Source organism: Tasmannia lanceolata, unplaced genomic scaffold (genome assembly GCF_043159265.1).
Source record: "Tasmannia lanceolata isolate RefF3 unplaced genomic scaffold, GAP_Taslan_0.1 ptg000006l, whole genome shotgun sequence".
In the NCBI taxonomy this organism is placed as follows: Eukaryota; Viridiplantae; Streptophyta; class Magnoliopsida; order Canellales; family Winteraceae; genus Tasmannia; species Tasmannia lanceolata.
The window spans coordinates 13,930,545-13,957,063 of NW_027518683.1; the positions used below are offsets into that span (position 1 = coordinate 13,930,545).

Sequence of the window (26,519 nt, forward strand, 5' to 3'; positions counted from 1 at the left end):
CACCTCGTGCAATAGCTGTTCTGAGAAATGCCTTTTGGGTACTGAGATAGTCCCCTAGCAAATTCCTACTTTGAAAATGACAGAATTTTAAGTGTGTTTTTCCGTGTTTTCTCTGTCTGGTTGCCTTTTTTTGAGGATAATAGCAGGGAATGTAATTCTATTGATTTGCTGAATGGTGTTTGGTAGGGAATTTAGCTAAATTGGAGAGTCAGACCACCGAAGATATCGGGCCTTTGTCGGGTGACATGGCACCCGACAAACTCCCTCGATAAATTTCTCCAAATCGAAAAAAAAAGGGGAGAAATTCTCTAGCAAATCGATTTGCTCTCAATCTCCAAATCGCTAGCAAATCTTTGGCAAATCTGGGCGAAACCAAACAACATCTATTAGATTTGCTCTCAATCTCCTCGTTGACTGATTTGCTTTTAATCTCCCATTTGACTTCTTCTTCTCTAGATCTCCTAGCCATCTACAAAGCAACCAAACAGAGCTTTATGTTTTGTATCAATGACTGCAGAAGGGATGATGCCCTTCACATCACAAGGAGTCACTGGGGCTGATTGCCACGTATGCACCTGCTGGGCGTCCCAAGTAATCAAAAGGGGTGGATATATCACTTCCCTTTTTTTAAAACATTATCGTTCTAAACTTGAATTTTCCCCATCCCATTTTTTTGATGAAACAAGTTTTGCTAACTATGGATGGTTGGGTTGGGACAGGTTTAGTCCATAGAATCCCCCAAAATCACTACTCTGTATTAAAACCATGGTCCTAAAGCCTCTTTTTCATAAGTGCGAACCTTGTGATTATTGTACATCTTCTCTCCCCATTGTTCTACCAAATATTTAATACGGTGTGTGGCCGTGTAGTCTAATATTTTCTCAAAAATTATTGCTCAGCCCACTTCCAAGGATGATCCGAACCATTCAATTGTTGGGCCACAACATAAATAAGTTGTACGCCAATAATCATTTCCATAGGATGATCGTTGTTGTGGGTCAACCCAACAATCGTAACCCTCCCATCTATAGATGGGCTATAGAGGGACTACACATCATGGAAACCTCTATAGATTGGAGTGTTATGATGGTCTTATGGATATGATTTTTGGTGCACAGCCTATTTACGGTGTGGCCCAACAAATGGACATTTTGGATTGTCCTATGAAGTGGGCCGTATGGCACCTTTTGAAAAAATAGGCCCCACACCATACTAAGGGAAATGATATCTAGACAACCATGTATTGATATTTTCATTAAGGGCAGTGATAAATTCACCCCCTTGAAAGAAGAATACATCCCCTTTATCAGAGATCGTTAGATATCTTTAAGGGCTAGAGGAGAAAGCGTCAACTTCATAAGCATTATTAAAACTTAACTATTAAAATTGGGTGTATTCTTCTTTCAAGGGGGTGAATTTATCACTGCCCTTTGATTGCTCGGGGGTGGCTTGGAGAGTAGTGAAATATGAAATCAAGAGAAGTAAAAAATGAAGAGACAAGCATTTTGATTTGTCTATAATTACCTCGGAGAATAATGTAAGTAGTGTTTGGTTGCATGGTATATACTCGGAGAGTAGGAGAATAAGTAGGGGTGTCATTACCAATATAGAGAGAGGAGAGAGGAGAGAGGAGAGAGAAAATGCGAGAGCACCATTCCCTATAAAATTTAACCAAAAGTCCTTGCTTTTGGAATTGTTGAGAAAATCCACCGGGCAAACAATCCGATAATGCACAAATTTGACGGAAAAATAAAATAAACCAAGCCACAAAATGAACACCGAGATTTTACGTGGTTCGGCCAAGCCTACTCCACGGGCGAGAAAAATGATCTTCCACTATGAGAAAAAACAATATACAAGGATTACAATGGATTTAACCCAAAACCCGCAACCCTTTCCTTGCTTCCCTCAAACCCAAGACCGTAGAAGAGAAAGCCCCAAAAGAAAAACCCAAGAAGAAAACCCCACTTTCTCTTATTTTTCTCTCTCATCTCTTTCTCGTTTTCTCTCTCCTCTATTTTTTATACTCTCTTTATTCAGCCACACAAGAGACACTCACGTCTTCACTTTTTATACTTGGGTTTTTTAAGAAACCTAAAAGCAACACTTGCTATTTTGGCATATCACCAAAAAAGGAACAAAATAAGGGAAATAAGATACTCTCAATTTTTGCTTATTGCCTTCAACTTTTCGCCAACCTTGTGGTTGCCCGGCGGATTTTCTCAACAAGTGGTATCAAAGTTGTGGCTGGAGCGATCATCGATGCCGGGTTGAGTGATCGTGGGTGTTGTGGTTGGATCGTGGTTAGAGCGATCTTTGGCAGTATAAATATTATCTTCATTCTCATTCGAGGTGGAGCACTACACCGTGAAGTGCGAAGTAATATGAGATGACGGTAAAATCAAGTTCTATCCGGGTCCCAACATGAATAATTTGGTTTAAAAGTCATAAGAAGGGAACAAGGAGTTTATGTCACTAGACAATCAATTATTACATGGGGATAACCAAGAGAGTAAAAGGGGAGTCTAATGCTATTCTGGCAACAAAACGAGGAATTTGTCTTACGTGGCAGTTTTTCCAACAAACCTCCCGGACAATATAAACCCAATGGCAACCAAACGGAACTAAGGGTGTGTTCATTTGATTTATGAGGAGAGGAAAAGGAAAACCCCCTCAAATTTTCCATGGAAATGCAAAATTACGTGTTTTCTTAGTTTCCGTGGAAACCTAAATGGAAAATCCACAGGGAGATGATTTTTTCACCCCCACAAGGATTATGAGCCCCCTGGTAGCGGAGTTGTGGACAGACTTTAACGCTTTTTGACGTCAAATCAGGTTTAAAGTGGGGCGCATAATCCTAAAGTGGGTAAAAAATATGTCTGAAATCGAAAATATTATAGAAATCGCGCCTCAATACCCTAGCACTAAGGAGAGCCTCCATCATCTTCAACACAAGCAAGAACTCGTCTTCAACCTTCGAGCTCGCGTCTAAACAGGTTCTTCTTCTTCTCCTCTCTCTCTCTCTATCTCTCTCTCTCTCGTATCTTTGTTTTATTTCTCCACGAAGATCAAGCGAAACATTTCCTGGAGGTTTCTCTACGAATCAGGTTTTTGTTTTTCGGTTTCGAAATAGTTTTAGGGTTTTTGGTTTTCGGTTTCGAAATAGGTTTTTGGCTTTTGGTTCTTTGAATCTGTTGTTGCAATAGGATTAGTGTTCTTTGAATCTGTTTTTGAAATATGATTAGGGCTTCTGTGAATCTGTTTTTGCCCATCAATCTGCTTTGCTTAATTGTTAAAATGGGTCTCGTTCTTTTACTCATTTGACGTATAACCTGTAGATCCTCTTATATTCATTTGATGTATATCAAATTTAAACTGTAGTTATCTTTCAGGTTCTGCATCTTTTGCTATTTTGGCCACAGTTGGCATTATTATTTATTTTTTGATAGGTAAGCTGGGGTTTGGGGGGGGGGGGGGGGGACACTTACTGGTTTATTGAAATGAGAAAGATACTGTCTACAATCGAGCGTGCAAAACACTAACCCTATCACAAGAATAGGGATACAAAGCAAGAGTACAAAGACAAGACCTATCCCCTAGATACAATATCTAAGGAAAAGTGAAAACAACACGGAGGATCTCAGAGCCACATTAGAGTTTTCAGAACAAATGAGAGATGTTTTAGAGTTTTCCTCCCAAGAGAGTAGGGAGAGGGGTTGCGGTTGGACGTTTTAGGGTTTTTAGAGTTTTCATAACAGCAAGTCAAAAGAGTTTTTTTTTTTTTTAATCCAATCCAGTTTTCGCTACAAAACTAGTGGAACTCCTCTGTTCTGGCGCATCACATGATCAGTGTACATGAACTATTTTAGTTCTCTTTTGGTAGCTCTTCAATATGGTTTGATTACACAAACTAAATCTTTGATTTCATCCTCTGAACATTCTCTCCACTCTACGTCCTCTGCACATTCTCTTTAATAAATTTCACCGTTTAAAAAAAAAAATCATCCTCTAAACATTCTCTTATTAAACAGCTAGAGAACCAATGCTAGGCCACTCTAATGTGTATATCTGAGATATCATTCACATAGTTTTGGCATTCTGCTGTTCCTTAATTAAATGGCATTACATTCTATTTCTGACATTACAAGCTTCTGAGTATCGATTATGCTGATTGTATTTGAGATTTGGATTTTATTATGGGTCCTAGTTTATCTAATATGTTCTCTGTACTGGTTTCTAATTTTCATCTAATTCCCATCAGTCCGTCTTCTGCCCGGGCCCACGCCCGAGACCCACATCTCGAAATCAGGTACTGGGAGACCCACATCCCTTATTCGTCTTATTTCAAACCATGAATCTTGTAGTTTTAAATTTAAGAAATAGAATAATCTAAGATCTTAGTGTTGTTTTTAAAATTTTTGCTGCAAGCTTGAGGGTGATAAACTTCTATGACATAGGAATTACCTGTCAACTACGACATATAAGCTAACTGAATAGTTGCTTTCTATTTGAAGTCTGCCGATTTCTTTACTCTCAAAAATGTCATCCCTGAGGAATGCTATCAATAGAAGGGCTCACAAAGAACGAGCTCAGCCGTGAGTGATCAATATTTATTTCTTAAATGCCTTCCATTTTCATCCCTTATGTTGCCCCGTACATGTACATGATGTTATTCATTTTATTCCCAGCCAATCGAGGAAAAAATTTGGCTTTCTCGAGAAGCACAAAGACTATGTTTTACGGGCTCAAGCTTTCCACAAAAAAGAGGAGACTATACGGGTAAGTCATCTAATACTTTCTGTGCTAAATTTCATTCTGTGTTATTCCTATCTTGCCCATGGTCAAAAGTTAAGAAGGCTTTTGCTCTCATAATCTGAAATGTATATATTTTTTGTTGACTCTGGATTGAGTGTTCAGAAACTTAAGGAGAAAGCATCATTCAGGAACCCTGATGAGTTTTACTTCAAGATGGTCAATTCAAAAACTATTGACGGAATCCACAGACCCAAGTAATGTGGACTGCTTTTCTTCATATATTGATTCTATGACTTCATTATTTCTGTTTCAGTCATCACACTAGCATAATTTTTTGTTTAGGAGTGAGGCAAACAAATACAGTCCAGAGGAGCTTTTGTTGATGAAGACACAAGATATAGGATATGTCCTTCAGAAAATTCAAAGTGAAAAGAAGGTAGATGGGTTAGGGAGTAGAATGTTGTTGCGAGTTTTATCTTTCTCTTTGTTGATCTGGTTCATAGAATTTCCTCATTTCCTGCAGAAAATTGAAAGGCTAAATTCCATGTTGCACTCTATTGATATCCATCCGGAAAATAAGCATATTTACTATGCTGAAGACAGGTCTGACCTTCCTAACCTTTAGGCTGTTTGGATGTAAAATTAGACAATCACGATTAATTGAAGCCACAAAATTGCCAATTGCAACATCGAAAAAATTGCCACTTCATTTAGGCACATTGTCTGGGCTGTTTGGTAGGCTTCATTTGAACTGTAACTGGGTTCATTACTGATTTACTGGTCATGTGCCTGTTTGGTTGGTTCTACCAATGCTTTTGACAAAATGCATTCAAAGTAGGAGATTAGACTTCAATAAATATCTGTCTTATTGCTGTTTTACATCCTTCCTCCTTGATACTACCTTGCATTTCCCGTTTATTCCCTTTTCCAATTTATTTTCTTTCTCTTCCTGGAGGCATCTCGGTCAAGGAATTTGCTCTTTTGTCTGGTTTTAATATAATTTCTCATTCAGAAAAATATCTTAAGTGAGTTGTTAGATTAGGTCTTTGAGATTCATTATGGCTGCCTTGGTGCAAAAATCAGTGCAAAAATATTAGCCTTGTATTGAAATAGACAAAAAATGCCCTGTGCGAGAGTTTGTTCTTTGCGTCTCCTTCTTGTTTTACATTGGTTTTATATTTTTCTTTTTCCATATGCAAACCCTAGCACAGTTGGGTTTGACTAGGTAGATAAAGTGATGGAGATCGGCGCCCTTTGCGCGTCTATTCGAGACGGGCCCGCCCTCCGAGAGGCCCATAGAGTTGTTTTTGTTATTATTTAGGTCCCACATGGGCATTTTTTTTATTATTAGCTTTGTTAGGGATATTTTAGCCTTTTATCTCTTAGAGTTCTATTTTAGTAGATTTCTAATTATTAAAGTTTTAGTTTTAGTATGATTCTATTTTTGTGGGTTGTAGTTGGCTATTTAAAGCCATAAACCAACGTTTATTGGTACCTTTGGATGAATATTGATTGATATTGAGAACTCTTCCTCCCCTCTTCTGTTCGTCTCTTTCTCTTCTCCTATTCTTCTCTCTATTCTTCCCCTAATTCTTCTTCTTCTAATTTCCTCTTTCTAGCCTACATCAATTTGGTATCAAAGCAAAAGATCCAAGCGTCACTGTGAAGTTCAAGAGCCTTGCAAGTCCTCCGAACACCAACATCCCTATTTGTACAGGTTTGCAAGCCTCTTTTCCCCAACGATTTGCTGCAAATAGCGCCCAGATTTCTGGGTTGTGCTGCTGCCCTGAATTAACCCCATCTTATTTCAAACCCTACCCTAACCTGCAACTCCAAGTATAACCCTTCAAACCCTAAATCAGCCCTCAATCTTACCTTGAAACCCTAACCCAAGAACCACATCCAATCACATATTGCTGCCTCTTTGCAACTGCAATCAGCCCACCCTTTATATCCTACCAGAGACTTCTCTTTCCCACCTATTTTCAGCCCCTACATCCCCTTCATAGCAACAACCCTTGCAGCCAACCACCTTACTGCCTCTCCCAAGCCTTCTTCCGGAGCTTCCACCTTCCACCCCTTTGCCGGAGCTTCCCCCGTGACCTCGTGTGTAGTGCGCCACTGCCGTTGCCTTCTAGTAGAAGCAAACCCGTGAGAAGGAAACCCTCGTGGGTGTCTTTTTCTGTTCATGAGATTAAAAGAGGAAAGTCATCTTTGATAAAAGATAACTTATATTGACACCCCCCAACTCCCCTTGCACACCCCCACCTCATATAAGTTGAGCTAATATAACCCCTTGTATTTACCAAGGCACCCCCCCTCTTTTTCAATAAGTTATTCATGTGACTTTTCAGTCACGTGAGATATCAGAGTTTCTCTCTCTCTTCATTCTCTCTCTACTTTTTTCCACTGCTTTCTCTCTCTTCATTTTGAGCTATTTCTGCTCAAATCTGGCCCTCGACCTCAACACAGAAGTTGTTCGTGACAACTTCTAGAATACATCCAGCCTATTTTCAGTAGCACAGTGATTTTCAGCACAGTTTCAGAGCAATCACAGCTGTCGATCACGTTCCTTCATCCGATCATCAGTTTCCACACATCTGATCGACGATCCGTGACAGATCTGCTGTCAGGAAGACCACCCGGACTTCTTAGGCTATTCGTAGGCTTCCGAGGTACGCATCTTCTTTACTGAAATTAAGATTTAATATTCCTATCAGTAGATAGTCGTTAAATTTGCACATAGGGCCCATATTCACCTTGTTTTCATCAAACCCTTATTTCCTCCACATTAAAACCCCTTTTGCCTTGATTTTTCGAACCCTATTTTTACACCAACCTTACGTAGTTTCCTTTATTACGTACTTGTTTCCTTGCTTTACATCAGCATAGTTTAGTTGCATTACTTTTAGTATTTGCGTTGTATATCAGCCAAAACCCCATCATTTCCTTACCCGTAGTTCATGAGCATACATAAACGTTCACAAACCAAAATGGAAGAAAGAGTCACCGCCTTGGGAAATGTTGTGAACACTCTTAGGGGAACAGTACAACAAATGGCAGGACACATAGAACAACTAGAAGAGCGCCTTACGCAGTTGGGTGACAGGTCTACCACTCACGTGGATGGACCTGGGCTCCAGGCAGGCCAATCCGGCAATGTTCGTGGACATCCTGACGGTCCAGGAGGTCTTCTCCCCACCCCTGCGAGACTTCGTCCCATTGCTAGAGAAACCCCTGCCAGGGAAAGTCATATGCAGGGCAATGATAGGAGAAATCACCATGTTGGCCATCCCTACCATGAGGGATTTGTTAACGAGGGACAATTTCAGGAAGACGACCCAGCGAATTATGTCCAGTCACCTACCCAGGCTAGGTATCTTGATAGGCGTTTTGCTACTCGACCTCCGAGACAGAGTCCAGATTGTCACCATACTGATCATATGGATATAACTAAAAAGGTCAAACTGGAGGTTCCTAGTTTTGATGGCAAGTTGGATTCCAATGCCTTCCTCGATTGGTTAGCAGACTTGGAAGCCTACTTTGCGTGGTATAAAATGGATGATTTTCATCGTGTGCAGTTTTGTCAGGTTAAGTTAGTGGGATCTGCCAAACGGCACTGGCAAACTGTTCATAAGAACTTAGTGCGTTTCGGACAGCCATATGAATTTACCTGGGATGAGATGAAAACCAGGTTAACAGATAAGTACGTGCCCCCCTTTTATAAACATCAACTGCTGGACGAATTGCTAAATTTGAGGCAGTCGACTTTTACATTCACTCAATACTTGTCTAAGTTTGAAGAGCTTTCGCTGAGATCCGATGTAACTGACGAGCTTTCCATGACTATCCAGAAGTTCATAAATGGGTTGCGACCCGAGATTAAGCGAGAAGTCGAACTCCATTCTCCTGAGACCATGGAGGAAGCCTATCAAAAGGCTCTCGCATTTGAAAAATATCTCAAGTACCCCAACCCTAGAGGTGGAACATCCCAAATGAGAGAGACCCAAACGAGTAGATCATGGTACTCACAGCAGACTGGTAGAGTCGCCCAGTCCGGTCCGTCTGCTTCAAGAAACACCATCACTGTTTCTAGAGGAAGCAATAACTTTGGTCCAACAATTAGCACTAATCGAGATAAAGGACCGGTAAATCCTACTTCTCGTCAAGGACCTGTAACTTCCAATTCCCGACAAGTACCCCAAGGTCCTGAGTGTTTTAACTGTCACCAGAAAGGTCACATTGCCTCCCGTTGTCCACATCGCACCCTTACTATAGAGGAGGAGCATGGTGAACCCTTCGAGGACCAAGATGACGAGCAAGAAGTAGAGCCTCTTGATCCTGTCGATCCGGCAGATGAAGATGACTTCGATGGCACACGTGTTGGTGTAGTGCGTTGCATTTTGTCTACGCCTGCAACAAAAGATGATTGTCAGCTCACTAACATTTTTCATACTTATCTCGCCTGCGGAGGCACAGTGTGTAAAATCGTCATCGACGGAGGTAGTTCCATGAATGTTGTCTCTCAAGCGGGTGTTTCTAAAATGAAACTCAAACCTGAACCACACCCACAACCGTACAAAGTCGCTTGGGTTGATAAGACATCCTTACCTGTTTCACAGAGGTGTCTTGTCTCCATCAACATGGGAGATTATTCAGATAAGATATGGTGTGATGTCCTACCCATGGATGTTGCCCACATCTTACTCGGCCGCCCTTGGCTTTATGATATGTACGTACTTCATCATGGGCGAGAAAATTCATATGTCTTCAAGCATCTTGGTAGAACAATTAGGTTGAAATCCGCGCTACCTGTCGAGAAAGTTAAGAGTTCTAAACCTACTCCACCCTCAAAGCCAGCTAAACTAAAGAGTCTCTATACCCTGAACCGTAAAGAATTTGAAGGAGCAAGTCAAGAGACAGGACACATGTTGGCTTTGGTGGATGAAGGAGCTCTTCAGCTCTCTTCTGAGCAACCTGTTGACCTACCACCTGAGGTCAACCAGATATTACAGGAATTTCACGACGTGATTCCTGATGAGCTCCCTGCAGAACTACCACCTATGAGGGATGTTCAGCATGCGATTGACCTGATTCCAGGTTCTCAATTGCCCAACCTTCCACACTATCGCATGAATCCTCTTGAGCGAGCAGAGTTACGTCGACAAGTAGAGGAATTACTAGAGCGTGATGTGATCCGAGACAGCCTTAGTCCCTGTGCTGTACCCGCATTACTTACACCCAAGAAAGACGGATCATGGAGAATGTGCGTGGATAGTCGCGCCATAAATAAAATCACAATCAAGTATAGATTTCCCATTCCCCGTCTTGAGGACATGCTTGATTTATTAGCCGGGTCGCGTTGGTACAGTAAGATCGACTTACGTAGTGGATACCATCAAATTCGGATTCGTCAAGGAGACGAATGGAAAACCGCCTTTAAGACACCAGACGGATTATTCGAATGGTTAGTCATGCCCTTTGGTTTATCTAATGCCCCGAGCACATTCATGAGGGTAATGACACAGATATTACGTCCGTTCTTAGGCACATTCGTGGTGGTATACTTCGACGATATTTTGATCTTTAGTCGATCAAAAGGATTACATCTCGATCACCTTAGGCAAGTTCTTGAGGTTCTTCGAGAATCTAAATTTTATGCAAATCTCAAGAAGTGCTCCTTTATGCAAACCCAGGTGATATTCTTAGGCTTTATCGTCTCGGAAAATGGTGTATCTGCAGACCCTGAAAAAGTGCGAGCAATAAATGATTGGCCAGTTCCTACTACACTTTCTGAGGTTCGAAGTTTTCATGGATTGGTCACATTTTATCGCAGATTTGTTAAGGGTTTTAGTACCCTTATGGCTCCCATAACGGACTGCATGAAGAAAGGTGAGTTCTGTTGGACCTCTTCTGCTATACGAGCTTTTCAAAATATCAAGAAAAAGATGATGGAAGCTCCCGTCTTAGTTCATCCTGACTTTTCTAAAGTCTTTGAGGTATCATGTGATGGGTTAGGTGTAGGGATAGGAGGTGTTTTAAGTCAAGAAGGACACCCTGTAGCCTATTTTAGCGAGAAACTTAATGAGGCTAAACAACGTTATTCCACATATGATAAAGAGTTATACCCTGTTATACGGGCATTGTTCTATTGGAGGTATTATCTTTTACCTCAGGAGTTTGTCTTATATTCTGACCACGAAGCGTTGAAATACCTTCATTCACAGAAGAAATAAAGTCAACGTCACGCTAAGTGGATAGAATTTATCCAAGAGTATACTTTTGTACTCAATCATTGGGCAGGAATTGAAAATAAAGTAGCTGATGCCTTAAGTCGTAAAGTTATGGTCTTACAGTCCATGAGTGTCCAAGTCATAGGTTTTGATAGGCTGAAGGACGACTATCCTACGTGTCCTGATTTTGGCATCATTTTTCAAGATGTCCATGATGGTAACCGTCGGGAACATGTTGATTTCTTGATAAATGACGGTTATCTCTTTCGAGGTACTAGGCTATGCATTCCCCGCACTTCCCTTCGCGATTTCTTAGTTTGGGAAATGCATGCTGGAGGCCTAGCAGGACACTTTGGCCGTGATAAGACGATCGCGTTAGTCGAGGATAGATTTTATTTGCCATCGTTAAAGAAAGACGTAGCGCGAATCGTGTCACAGTGTCGCACATGTCAATTAGGAAAGGCTAAGAAACAAAATACTGGATTCTATACACCTTTGCTTATTCCCCACTCTCCATGGCAAGATATCAGCATGGACTTTGTCCTTGGTTTGCCTCGGACAGCTCGAGGACATGACTCTATCATGGTTGTGGTGGACCGTTTTTCACGGATGGCACACTTCATTCTGTGTAGCAAGACAGCTGATGCCGTACAGGTAGCTAAGCTTTTCATTAAGGAAGTTGTTAAACTTCATGGGCTCCCTCTCTCTATTGTGTCAGATCGAGATGTAAAGTTTGTTAGCCATTTTTGGCGAACACTTTGGAAACTTTTTGGCACACGGTTGAAGTTTTCATCAGCATTTCACCCACAAACTGATGGTCAAACAGAGGTAGTTAATCATAGTTTAGGTGATTTGTTACGTTGTTTAGTTGGCGATCGTCCTGGTACATGGGATTTGTTGTTTCCCACTGCTGAGTTTGCGTACAATGGTTCCATCAATAGGACTACTGGAAAGAGTCCATTTGAGAGTGTTCATGGCGTCAACCCTCGTCAGCCTGTTGACCTCATACTTTTACCACCTGATGCCCGTCCCTCTCAGTCAGCCGATTCTTTTGCCCAACACATCCATGATCTTCATGCTGATATACGTTGCAGGATTGCTACTAGTAATGTTGACTATAAGCTAGCAGCCGATGTACATCGTAGGAACCTTGAATTTAATGAAGGCGATTATGTAATGGTTCGTGTTCGTCCTGAACGTTACCCTCGCCATTCTTTTAAAAAATTGCATGCTAGAGCCATCGGACCTTTTCGTATTCTTCGTAAATATGGCCCGAATGCTTATTTAATTGAATTACCTGCTGATCTGAATATTAGTTCTGTTTTCAATATTGAAGATCTAATCCCATATCGAGGTACCTTTGAGCCTCCTTCTATGCCTACAGATGTTTCTACAGGTCGGACTGGCAGCTCTTATGTTCCAGCACCAGTGCCAGTGGTTCTACCAGTGCCCCCACTTCCTTCAGACCAAATCGAGGCTATACTTGACGATCATATCGTTTCCTCCCGCCATGGTGGTTGTCAGCGTTACCTTGTTCAGTGGCGTGATCGTCCTCCTTCAAACGCTACTTGGCTTACAGAGAACGACCTTCGCCGTTTAGATCCTGACATCCTGGAGCAGTACTACTCTCTTCACTCTCCGGAGGAGAGTTCTTTTCAGCAGGGGGGAAATGATGGAGATCGGCGCCCTTTGCGCGTTCATTCGAGACGGGCCCGCCCTCCGAGAGGCCCATAGAGTTGTTTTTGTTATTATTTAGGTCCCACATGGGCCTTTATATTATTATTAGCTTTGTTAGGGATATTTTAGCCTTTTATCTCTTAGAGTTCTATTTTAGTAGATTTCTAATTATTAAAGTTCTAGTTTTAGTATGATTCTATTTTTGTGGGTTGTATTTGGCTATTTAAAGCCATAAACCAACGTTTATTGGTACCTTTGGATGAATATTGATTGATATTGAGAACTCTTCCTCCCCTCTTCTGTTCGTCTCTTTCTCTTCTCCTATTCTTCTCTCTATTCTTCCCCTAATTCTTTTTCTTTCTTCTTCTTCTTCTAATTTCCTCTTTCTAGCCTACATCATAAAGAGTACTGCAGTTGGATTCATTATTGTGATCTTAGGCCTGGCATTATGGCTCCACCATTGATGAGAGAAGAAGCTGGAATGATTTAAAAAAAAATAAAAAATCTTTGATTGGTTAATTTATTAACTAAAACGAGAAGACCAATATGGTCCAAACAAACAAGGAGAAAAAAATACAAACAGGGAAACAAAAGGATCAAATCCTCCCCTCATCTAGGTCAAGGAGGAAGGAAATCAACTGCCTCTAGATCTGTTTCGGTGACTCCAGACTGAGCGAGTGGATTGACCGAGCTCCAAACATGCTGAAAAACCACTAAATTGCCTTCCACATTATCTCTAACTCTTCGATTGCATCCGCAAAGAACCTTAGATAAGTTTGTGTTCTCTTTTTATACATTTGGGCTGTAGTTTGAACTTTGAGGTGGATTGTATCCGCTTACATGCTGAAATTTATTATGCACAAAATTTTGTGAACGCTTACACCTTCATGTATGAAGTGTTATGAAGGGTTGCTCAATTGCCAAAATTGCCCAACTTTTGGTTACACCCGACAGGGGTCACCAAGTAATACTTTCTATTCTAAATGCATGCTTATGCATTGATTGCACCGAGGTCCTTCAAACTATTATGAACGCTTATTAAGAAATTTCCCAATTGGCCTACTTTAGGTTACACCCGACAGGTTCACTAAGTAATACTTTTGTTGTAAATGCATTGAATGCCCGTAGGTCCTTCAAACTAGAAATAGAAGGATGACCCTATAAGAATGACACTTTTATGAATTTTGGTGAATTTTACTTGCATTATCAAATGCATTGAATGCCCGTAGGTCCTTCAAACTAGAAATAGAAGGATGACCCTATAAGAATGACACTTTTATGAATTTTGGTGAATTTTACTTGCATTATCAGTATATTTTTATTGGGTTTAGAACAATGTTTTAAAACTTCCCATCGTTTGCGTTCACTCCCCCGAGTCGACTCCCTTTTACCTTGGCTGCGTCCGCATCCGCGTTCCTCATTTTGCCCTACAGAGTCAATAGAAACTCCTTTGACTCTCCTGAGTTATGACCGCATCAACCGAGTACTCAGCCGCGTCAACCGCGTTCTTGTCCACATCCGTGCCGAGTCGACAAGGATTTTTCTTGGCCGCGTTCCGCGTTTTTAAACACTGGTTTAGAATATACATGTCATTGAAATGGGTAGAACTGTTATGAAGCTTCTAGAGTTTCTATTTCGAATTAAGGATGTTGAAGTTGATGTAGGAAGGTTGAATTAGTGCTGCTTTATAAATAGAAACAATTTAGGATACAAATCTATAATTTGAGAGGTGATTTGTGTTAGTTTTCTTCAAAAAGTTTCTGTTTGATTCTGAAGGAATTCTAGCTTGTTTAGGACTTTTTTAGAAGTTCTTTTGAACTTGGAAAGTGCCTAGGACTAGGAGTCCACGCTTTGGGAATGTTTTGGGTCAAAAGAGGGCAAATATATGGTCTACATAAGGTGTACTTGTGTTAGTTTTGTAACCGTTATGAAAACTAAAATTTATACAGGTAGAGTTGCCTTTTCTCTATTGCTTTCTCTTTGAGACACTCTCTTTCTTGTCTTTTATTGAGGTTATGTGTTTGGTTTTGTTGTGGATTTGAATTTAAGTTTGAAACTTGTTATTTTTATTATATTTTTGCTAGACTACTTACCCGTAACTGTGGTAAATTGCATGCTTTCTTGGGATTATTGACATAGCATCCTTTTAGCTTTTGTTATATGCACTTATGCACCCATATCTGGTCGATCTAGAAGATGGCCATAATCATGGGTTAAAAGAAGAAAGGAGTACTAGATCTCCAATATTCCTTTGCATACATGGAGCATCAAGATAGTAAAAAGGATATGGGAATTCTTAGGGAAGATCATTGAGAGCTATAGGTCGATTACAAGATAGAACCAATGGGAGGGGCTTGCATATGTGTGGAAATGGAAGGAGCTGTGGAGATGCCAGACTGGATTAACTTGCATGCGGAGGATGACGAGAAAGGGAAAGCCCAAGTTGAATCAGCTAGCAGCTATGATCATTGGGAATTTGGAAGAGAGGAGATTGATTAGATTACTGGAAAGCAAGGCAACAAACCTTGATGGAGGAGGTGGATACCTCACAGTTGGAATGGGTGGAGGAAGATTGTAGCACAGGCAAGTTCCCAAATCAGGTTATGTCTTTCAGTTTTATAGCAGACAAAAATGTTAGATGGTACTATTAGGCTGAAAGTTAACAAGCAGGAAAATGGCGAAATGGTTCGATCTAATGAGGGAGAATCTGTAGTATTGGAGGTGAGGGACTATGCATAGGCTTCAGTCTCAAGGGAGGATGACCACGATCAAGTTGAGACATGGGTGGCTTCATCCTCATACAAAAGTATGGTTGAGTGAGAGGCAACAACAATTCAGAAGATAGTCTAATAGATAGATGGGAATTTAGAAGATGTCAAGACGTTAAATTTGGGTGCATGGCAAGAGGAAGTGACGAAGGAGACCATTGGATATATGAAACCATTGGATATATATGAGAATAGTGTTCCTGAGCAGCTGCTCTTCAAAAACTCATGTGGCCCACATTTTTGGGGTGATCCAAAGCATTCATTTGGAAGGCCCTTCCATGGATAGGGTGTGTACCAAAAATCAGCCCTATAGGATCATCCTAACCCAATCAAAGGTGGAGGGGGGAATTACCATTTTTTCCCTCCACAAATGGCAGGGTTAGGATGATCCTAAAGGGCTCATTTTTGGTACACACCCTATCCATGGAAGGGCCTTCCAAATGAATGCTTTGGATCACGCCAAAAATGTGGGGCCACAAGAGTTTTTGAAGCAGCTGCTCAGATAAGCTATCTGAGCAGTTGCGCAGGAACACTATTCTTATATATATATATATATATATATATATATATATATATATAGAGGGAGAGAGAGAGAGAGAGAGAGAGAGAGATAGAGAGAGAGAGAGAGAGAAAACGGTTCCTACACATATGTGTAGAGAGTTCTCTACACACTAGCTTAAAATACAGTGGGGGCCCACATTGTTTGGGTGATCCAAGCCATCCATTTTAAAGGCCCTCACATAGATAGGGTGTCTACAAAAAATCAGATCCATAGGATCATCCCAACCCTACGATTTGTGGAGGTAAAATGGATGTCTTTAAACCTTCACAAATTAGTTCATTTTTTGCCTCCACAGTTCGAATGGTTAGGATGATCCTATGGATCTGATTTTTTATGGACACCCTATCTATGTGAGGGCTTTAAAAATGAATGGTTTGGATCACCCAAACAATGTGGACCCCCACTGTATTTTAAGCTAGTGTGTAGATAACTTATCTACACATGTGTGTAGGAACCGTTCTCTCATATATATATATATATATATATATATATATATAGAGAGAGAGAGAGAGAGAGAGAGAGAGAGAGAGAGAGAGAGAGTGGAAATGGTTTGTGTGCAGCTGCACAAACCATGTGAAGGAGGGGGGGAGGGGCATTTTTGAGGGGATCCAAGCATTCATTTGGAAGGCCCTTCCATGGATAGGGGGTGTGTACAAAAAATCAGCCCTTTAGGATCATCCTAACCCTGCCATTTGTGGAGGGAAAAATGGGCATAAACAGTGTCTGTCCATTTTCCCCTCCAACTTTGATTGGGTTAGGATGATCCTATAGGGCTGATTTTTGGTACACACCCTATCCATGGAAGGGCCTTCCAAATGAATGCTTTGGATCCCCCCAAAAAATGTGGCCCCCTCTATGGTTTGTGCAGCCATGCACAAATAGCTTATCTGTGCAGCTGCACACAAATCATTTCCTCATATATATATATATATATATATATATATATATATATATATATATATATATATATATATAAGAAGCACCATACATATAGGGATTTGCTAACCTCCTTCGTAGAAGCACCTTCGCGCTCCGTCCTTTGCAAGTGATGACAGCCGCATATGTTGACTTTTGCTTTATTCATTTAATCCATCTGGTTATGGTTAGGCTTATAGGTTATGGTTAGGGTTATGATTTATGGAGGTTTAAAATGGATGGCTAGAAGATATGCTTCTATAGATCGAATGGTTAGGATTATGGTATGGAGATGGTATGTTAGGAACAACCTATCTATGTGGGCTCCTATAGAATGAATGGACTGGATGAGTCAAACAACATGGAGATGGTGTATTTATAGTGGTCTAGCTCAGGCTGAGCTAGAGCTCAGAAAAGAGTAGGTACTGAGAGGGAGAGAGAGAGAGAGAGAGCCCGCTGGAGTAGATAACGTATCTACTCCCTAGCTTAAAATAACAGTTGGGGCCACATTGTTTTGGTGATCCAAAGCATTCATTTGATGGCCCCTCGCATAGATAGGGTGTGCCCAAAAAATCAGCTCGATATGATCATCCTAACCCTATGAACTGTGGAGGCAAAAAGTGGACAGATTTGTGCAGGTTTATACATGTCCATTTTTGCCTCCGCAGTTCATAGGGTTAGGATGATCCTATCGATCTGATTTTTTGGGCACACCCGATCTATGTGAGGGGCCATCAAATGAATGCTTTGGATCACCCAAACAATGTGGCCCCAACTGTTATTTTAAGCTAGGGAGTAGATAAGTTATCTACACCAGGGAGTACAGTTATCTACACCAGGGAGTACCTACCGTTATTTTAAACAATGTGGCCCCAACTGTTCGTGAGCTTGGGTTCATATAAGCTTATATGAGCTAGAGTGCACAAGCACATGGGTCCCATATTTTTTGTGATGATCCAAACCATTCATTTGCAAGGTCCCATCATAGATAGGGTGTGTACAAAAAATCAGGTCCATAGGATCATCCTAACCCATCCAAAAGTGGAGGGAAAAATGGACAAACACTCGACAAACAGTGTCTGTCCATTTTTCCCTCCACTTTTGGATGATCCCTATGGACCTGATTTTTGGTACACACCCTATCTATGTAAAGGCCTTCCAAATGAATGCTTTGGATCACCCCAAAAAATGTGGGACCCATGTGATTGTGGCACTCTAGCTCAAATAAGCTATATGAGCGCAAGCTCACGAACAGTTATATATATGAGTTAAGTGAAGCTACACATACGTGTAGCTAACTTAGTGGGCCCACATTATTTGGGTCATCCAAACCATTCATTTGATAGGACCTCACATTGATAGGGTGTGCCCAAAAAATCAGCTCCATTGGATGATCTCAACCCTTCAAACTGTGGAGGCAAAAATGGATAGATTTGTGAAGGGTTTTACACGTCCATTTTTGCCTCCACAAATCGTAGGGTTGGGATGATCCTATGGAGCTGATTTTTTTGGCACACCCTATCGATGTGAGGGCCCATCAAATGAATGGTTTGCATCACCCAAACAATGTGGGGCCCACTGTATTTTTAGCCGTCGGTGTAGCTAAGTTAGCTACACGTATGTGTAGCTACACTTCTCTCTCTCTCTCTCTCTCTCTATATATATATATATATAGGAATATGTTCGTGCGCTCAAGCTCTAATAGGAAATGGTGCGCTTGAGTGCACCAATCACATGGGTCCCCCAATTTCTGTGAGGATCCAAACCATTCATTTGCAAGGCCCTATCATAGATAGGGTGTGTACCAAAAATCAGCTCCATTGAATCATCCTAACCCCTCCAAAAGTGGAGGGCAAAAATGGGCAGATTTGTGGTCTGTCCATTTTGACCTCCACAAATGGATGGGTTAGGATGATCCTATGGAGCTGATTTTTTGTACACACCCTATCTATGTAAGGCCCTTTCTAGTAAATGCTTTGGATCATCCTAACAATGTGGGCCTCATTGGTTTGAGAACTCAAGCTCACCATAAGGTTCCAACGCTCAAGCTCAGAATCCTTTTCCTCATATATATATATATATATATATATATATATATATATATTTTATATATATATATATATATATATATATATCACCGCACAACTGTGACCAATGAATTTGGACACCGGATAGTGAAGGAGGGTTCTCTGTTTAGACGTTCTTTCGGCGCTTAAATGAAGTTACACAACATGTATTTCGCCGTGTGCGGCTATGGCGATCTCACATCCCCCTCGGATTGTGGGATTTGCATGGACGGTGTCCCACAGGTGCATTAGTACTTGTGATAGGCTAAAAAAGAGAAGTTTCAGATTGGCTAGTTGCTGTGCATTATGCTGATGTAACGAGGATCATCTACTCCTCCTTTGCCCTTACTCTTTCTCCGTTTGGATGGGGATCTTTAAATTTTTCGGAATGTCATGGTTTCTGCCCAACAACATATTGGAACTTCTTCTCAGCTGGGGCGGGGCTTTTCATGGTTGCATTGGTTATTCGATGTGGTCGTCAATTCCATATGAGACCATCTGGCACATTTGGGCGGAGAAGAATAACGGAATATTCTATGAGAAGTCAAAATCATGGTCTTACATCCTCCTCGACATCAAATTGACCGCCATTAATTGGTCAAAAATCAAGGAGAGTATCCCCTATTCTACATGCGATATACTCCGGAATGGCTACTCAGTTGTGACGGAAAAGCGAACATCTGATATAATTGCACCACGATGGGTGGCCCCGCCAGAGGGTTGGTTCAAATTAAACTTTGATGGTTCATCATTGGGGAATCCGGGCCGGGCCGGTATTGGCAGTGTTTTACGTGATTGTTAGAATAAGTATTATACATAGGATTATTATTGACATTGTATTACTTTGCTCTACTTATATAAATACTTAAGTGAGGGGAGTTCTACCCTAAGTCACTATTCTCTTTCTCTAATCTTTTACAACATGGTATCAGAGCCCTAGGGTTTGCGATCCCTAGGGACCGCCATTGACCTCCATCTTCTCCATCACCTTCACTCCGCCACCTCCCTCCCTCCTCGACATCTCGGTCATCACCACCCGTCCACCCCCCCCCCCCCCCCCCCCCCCCCTCCCCCCCACACACACACTACCTCCCCACCCCCTCCAGTGGGGTTTTGTGATGCTAACGAAGTGGAGGAGAGAGCACTTTTATTCGGATTTAGTGGATTCTCTCCCATAACATTGATGCACTTATTGTAGAAGGGGACTCGGCTAATGTCATCACGTGGGCTTCGAATCACTGCCCCACCTTGGAGGCTCGTACACGTGTTGGATGAAATGCGGGACCTAATTCGCCTTATTTACCCTCGGTTGACACACATACGGAGATCGGCCAACAAGATGGCGGATGGGCTTGGGGGGGGGGGGGGGTCGTCCAACGAGATGAAACATTCGTGGTCTTTGACGCCTCTCGTTTTGGGGGTCTTCTGATCGTTGATTATTGTATTTTTACTTGTTTCTTGCTTGACGTTGAGACATCTTGTCCCACCCATAGTTAGCAAAACGTGATTCGCCAAAAAAACAGGACGGCAAAAATTCGAGTTTAATACGGTACTGGTTCAAAAAACGTAGTAAAAAATACGGAAACAGAAGAAAATGAGTTTAGAATTTTGTCATTTACAAAATATGGTGGGGGTGAAATTGGAAAGTTGGCCCAAAAAAACGTGTTTAAAACGTTTGCCTCAAAAAGATGGTGTTTTATTCGTTGTGAAAGTTTTAAATGGAGTTTTAAATAGCACACCGGTAAAACACGTTTTTTTTTTTTTAAAAAAAAAAAAAGGAGTTTGCTACTATGGTCCCACCCCTCTTGTGTGCACTTGTTTTTATGGAATAAAATTGTTACCTTCTAAAAAAAAGTATGTGCTATACATTTGCATGTGTGTGTGTATCCATATTTTTTCATTACTCGTCAGTGTGCAAGATGATATTTTATTTCGTGGTTGTGATGCTGTCATGGGTTTCTGACATCAAGACATGAATGATGTTGAAAGCATTAGATGGTAGAACATTGTCTGTTTTGTGGGGCACAGAGGGTTGTCTTTCATGTAATAATTTTGTTAATATTATTATGCCATATGAATAGTTGCTAAGATTTGCCAACCTTTACTGCTAAGCTACATATTCAAAGACTTCTTTTATCTTCTTTTTCACCAGGGAAGAGGCTAAAGAGATACAATCACGATCATCTCAAAGGGGAAAACCACTTGCATCTGAAGATGTCCCGAATCAGATAAGAAGGTAAGAAATATCCCTTTAAGGTTGGAATTCAATAAATTTTCTTGGGGAGCATTACAGTATTAGAATCTTTTTAAATTTGAAAATTGGAGGGTACAATCTAGACATTGACTGATTACAAGATGCGATTTTTAGCTTTTATGATGAAAGGCTAAATTTTGGCTTTTGTAGGGATGATCCATGATGGTATTTATATGTATAGAAAGTTTTTTGTGAATGTTATATATGCCTTATTTGTGCATAATATTTACTTAAACTTAGGCCTATGTACCTTGAACTTGAACATTGTCAAATATGGAACAGTGGTGTTACATGCAACTTAAAAATCATGTTGGACATGAAAACCCTAGACATGTTGACACATCTGTATCAATATAAGCATAATATATTAATGAACATATCTATATAATTAGAAACACATTGAATCTATTTAAAATTAATATAAAACTGAAAGAAAATTGATGTTTTCTTTCACAAATATTGGCGATCTCAACTTGCATGTCCAACATAGTGATAATGTGCAATGAATCACTACTAAAACGTATCTCTAAATGGCAATACTTATCTGCTAAAATATTCAACATTTTGATTGTAAAAAATGCTTTGACCTAGCAGTCGTTAGACTATGCTTTACTAATCATGTTCATGTAATTAAAGCCTTTGTTTCATTCATTATGTTTATATATTTTGTTTTTTCATTATGTTTGTATATTTTGTTTCAAATTAATAGCTTATGCATTAGGAAATTAATGATAAGTTGTTATTTTTACAAAAAAAGTTAGTGAAAAGTTTTTGAACAATTGGGAGAATGACAAGGATGCTATTAAGGCTTATGAGATCTACCTGGGCTTTATTGAAATTTTCGTGCATACATATCAACTATAGTTAGGAAACATGGTTGGGCCAAGTCCACCTTACCTAACTTGGCTGAGGAAGGTGATAATCAGAGTTGAATTTGGAAAAGACACAATTTGTCCTTGATTTGGGCTTCGCTTGGATTATTCTATTTTGTTCAGTTATAACAAATACGATGTAAAAACTATAATGCTGACTTCGCTCGGCAAGGTGATATCTGAGTTAAATCTTGGAAAAGGCTCAATTTATTCCAAATGTAGTTAGAAAATGTGAAGATTTTTTTTGGAAGATAACACATTTTATTAATGGCAATAACCAAATTACAATCAATGGGGACGAGGCGTCCCACTCATGCAAACAGTATGACAAGCCTAGATTAGTGGGAAACAATTACACGCTCACCCCTGCCCACAGAGTTCTAAACACATGACCCTATACCATTGGTGTATCCCACCCCTTTTCAATCAAATCCCTAAGGAAATCAAGGAGCTCAGCCAGCGTCAATTAACAACCAACTTTTTGAAGATAAACTGGACCCTCTTAGCATAATGGGGATCTGTAACCTTTCGCTCCTCATTACAGCAGAGTAAAAGCACCCATTATAGTTCAGCCCTTTCCATGCAGAGCATAATGAGAAATAGCCAGATCAAATAGTGCAAGTTACCATGCTACAGATATATTGTAAAAGTCCTCAGCTAACCAGATTCCGATCTGCACTGTTCTGATATATTGCCTCAGCATAATTCCAAGCTATATGTGAACAGAGGAAGTGAAAAAGCTCATCATTCCTAAATGGGGAATATCGTAATGCACTTTACCATCACCTCCAGTTTTGAACAGCAAGCAGCGGGGTCTTCCACAGTTGTTCCTGCTCCTATCTGCCTTCATTATGGAATGAGGTAATGATCTCAACCCCCTCCTTTTCCACTTCTTAGCCAATTCATCAGCTTGGTCATTTGCAGTTCTTCTCTTAAGTTGGAGTTAAAGACCAATTTTGCATACAAGCTCCTGAATTTCAGCAATTATATTAGCAATTTAGCATCTTCCAGGTCCATTAACTTCATCTTTTGCCTAGGCCATAACATTGGATGAGTCTTCTATAGAAACATTAGAACTTTGCATGAGTTCTAAGTTGCTAGATCTTATTTCCTTCTTGCTGTATGCAAGACTATCTCACGATTGATCCATAGTAGAAATCGATCGGTTGATCGAGTTTCTAGGCCGGGTTGATACAACCGGTTGATATCTTAGCATGGACGACCATAGTTCAGTCTTCCGAGGTTCTTCACCAGTTTTGCTGCAAAACCAATCCTGTGATTGCCAGAAATCACAACCAAAGTTAGCATCCAGTGAACTTCCAAGACTCGCCGCAACAGCTGTTCGACCGAGGGTTGCTTCTGGTTTTGTTGCCACACCCATGGTTTCTGAAATACAACTAAATTTTTTTCCACATAATAGAACCTAGCTCAGAATGACTTGTCTTTTTTGGTTTTAACACAAAATATTCCCCTCTAGATGATTTCTGGTTTCCTATTTTCTAGCTGGCCACCTCTCCCGAAAACTCTCCCCTCTTTCATAAAATCTCCTTAAAAATAGCCTGTTTCTTCCTTTCCAAAACCGCCCAAGATCCCTTAATGAAACCTCCGTATTAACAGCCACATATAGCAGTTTGTAGTTGATGAAAATCTTGCCAAAACACTCCTAAAATTTAGCCCAAACACCACCTTTCACTTTTAGCGAAAACTTGTGACTTCCTTAGGTTTTAGGCACTCATGAACCTCTGAAATTTTAGTCGCAAAGGCTTTTCAAAACTTCCAAAAATTCAGCCGCAAAGTTTTGTTTCTCCTCATCCGCAAATCACATGTTTCTGGTTTAACAGTAAAGTGTGAAATTACTGCACTTTTCAGCCACCTCCTCCACCCCACATGAACAGTCCCTTCTACTTCCCTTACCTTCGTCTTCATCGCAGCCTAGGGCCCCATTCAAACCATGCCTTTTTACCCCTCATCCGAACCCTCTTGATATGAAAACAAAACTATATTTTCCCAGCCTTCCTACTCATATTACCTTAACCGCACCACTACCCTTGATCCTAAGCCCCTGTTCACCACCCTAAGATCCTACTGTGACCGTTCATCAAAGTTGGCACTAGCGCTTTCCCTTCGCTAACTTGCTTCACGATCCTCTAAATAGTTTCTCTCAGTTCCTCAAATGGTCCACCGCTTCAAGACAGTAATACGTTTCTTATAGACTTTTGAAGGACCACCTGAAGCTCTTAATAAGTGCTTGCCAAAGATGCACCAGCTTGCAAGATGGAGTTTTCTTCTTTTCAAATGATCAAAGGTATTAATTTTCTTGCACGCCAATGTCTAAGCAAACGCCATTACTCTTAGAGGGGCAGCTGATTTCCAAATTTTTGCTTGCCTTGATCTTTTCCTATTCAATGAGTTTAACCTGCAAAAGAACAAACACAAAGAAAGCGCCGTGAGGTCAGATATCCAAATATCCCACCCCCTCACCAGATAGTACCGACACCGTCTCTAGCCTCTCTATTGGTCACTAGACGGTATAGGTCCAAGAATGCATGCCACAGACATTGACTGACCTAACCAAAGATCTACCCAAAACCTTGTTTCCTTCCCTCTCCCCACCCAAAATGTAAAGATTTGCTGCAAAATAGAATGTGTAGTCTTGATCTATTTTGTTTGACTTGACTTGTTAAACCAGACTAAAACCCAAGATGAATGAATGGATACAATAGGCTTGGTATTGATCAAAACTCATGACAAACTAAACCAAAGAGGTCTGAGCCAGTCGAGTTATCTTGGTCCAGGTTTAAGACTAATATTACTTGCTCTGTTAACCAGAACAGCAAAATCTTTTTGCACTGACAAGATCTACCCAACTGAGCTATTGAGTCAATTTTGATACGCTGTCAACACATTCTTGACGAAATTGATTCATAACAGTCTGAGTCTGACTTGGCAGTCGGTCATAGTCTCAGTATTACTGGGTTTTCTATCATACCTTGAGACTTGGCCAAGAGTGAGTCCTACACATATGTATGCCTGTATTGCATGCTATCAATTAAAAGAGATTTATTAAAAGGAATAGAGCTCAGAACGAGTATGACAAAACAGGGAACTGAGAGTTTTTCTGAGAATTTAAAAAACCGAAGGCTCCCGAGGGCATCAAGCTGCAAAATTTTAAAAAGTAAAACTTCCTAGGCTAATGGTGGAATTATCCCATAGACAAAGAGGGAGCTGTGACACTTTTTTTAGCAAGTACATTGGCTTGTTATTTGCCTCATGGCGACTAGATGAATACTTTTTGAACTAGGCTCGGAAATCAAGGATCTCAGCCATATATCACTTGTCTCAACGATAAGGTTGCTGGAGTTTGTGACATAGTGTTCCGCCATATTTTAACAGTCTTCACTTTCTTGTACAGGAAAACAGCTGCGTCCTACAAAGAGCTGGAGGCAAGGAAGAAGAGGGTAAATGATCTGGAAAAATTGTACATGGACATGTCCTTACAAAAAGAATTGCAGGTAAAAACATCCTCAAAAACTTTTCTTTCATTTAACCTTTTACTCAAGACATCATAAACTTGTTTCTGGCATCCTTCAAAGGGTTTGATTTAGTAAGTAGGCGTAACTTTTTTTTTTTTTTCATGGGAACAGAAAAGGGGGCGTAAGCGTAAACTCCGTGAAGACGAGATTGTGTGCCCCACCACGGGACCTGTATACAAATGGCGAATGGAACGGAAACGCTGACTGTGTATGCTGATCCTTTTCTCATTCAAGTTTCTAGACATTAATTTGGCTCTGTTTACCACTAAGCAATATGATCTAATTTTGATTTAAATTTTTAGGGTAGCTGAAGGGAAGCTTAGACCAGATCGAGAATTCGGCATGCTCAACGATTCATTTTGGTGCCATATCCGGAGGAGGGTACTTGGAATCATGAAATGCTTGGAATTCCTGTTAAATTCCTGAGAAATTAGAAGGATGAGTTTTACCATGAAGTTGATGCAAAGTTTTTGTTTTTGAGTCACTAAATTATAAAAAGGTTGGGAGTTAGTGTAGTGTGTGTGTGTGTGTTTTGTTGAAATTGGGCAGTGTTGACTTTGATGATTGATAAAATGTGAGTACTTTGTAATAATATGCATTGATAGTAGTGTATTTAGGGATGTGAAACAATATTTTCACCCCCTTTTTCAGTATATCCACCACCTTTTGTCGGTCGTTTCGTGAAACTGATTCCATTTTGAGGAAAAGACAAAAGGGGGCAATTATTTTTCATAATAACATGTGGAAATGGATTATAAATTATTCAGTGGTGGATGAAGCTCTTAAGTGCACCTTGATTAGGTTCACGGCTGTATAATGATACCGAGAAAGTTAATCATTTTGGTTTCCAAGAGATGTATTGGCTGCTGTGGGTCATTTGATTG

The 26,519-nt window shown here is 40.5% G+C and overlaps 1 protein-coding gene across 3 annotated transcripts; it reads left to right on the top strand.

Moving 5' to 3' along the window:
• The first annotated feature begins 2,861 nt into the window (after positions 1-2,861).
• EDA14 (embryo sac development arrest 14) lies at positions 2,862-26,288 on the top strand. 3 transcript variants are annotated; one of them, XM_077382408.1, is made up of 11 exons: positions 2,862-2,996; positions 4,262-4,309; positions 4,458-4,595; positions 4,689-4,779; positions 4,918-5,009; positions 5,098-5,191; positions 5,279-5,358; positions 21,129-21,212; positions 25,515-25,614; positions 25,747-25,843; positions 25,938-26,288. In XM_077382408.1, exons 3-10 carry the CDS (start codon positions 4,540-4,542, stop codon positions 25,837-25,839), a joined length of 690 nt encoding a protein of 229 aa, XP_077238523.1. In that variant the 5' UTR covers positions 2,862-2,996; positions 4,262-4,309; positions 4,458-4,539; the 3' UTR covers positions 25,840-25,843; positions 25,938-26,288. The 3 variants fall into 3 exon arrangements, with proteins under 3 accessions (XP_077238523.1, XP_077238521.1, XP_077238524.1); XM_077382406.1 differs by having other exon boundaries at positions 2,867-2,996; positions 4,515-4,595; XM_077382409.1 differs by lacking the exon at positions 4,262-4,309 and having other exon boundaries at positions 2,925-2,996; positions 4,515-4,595.
• The last annotated feature ends 231 nt before the right edge of the window (positions 26,289-26,519 follow it).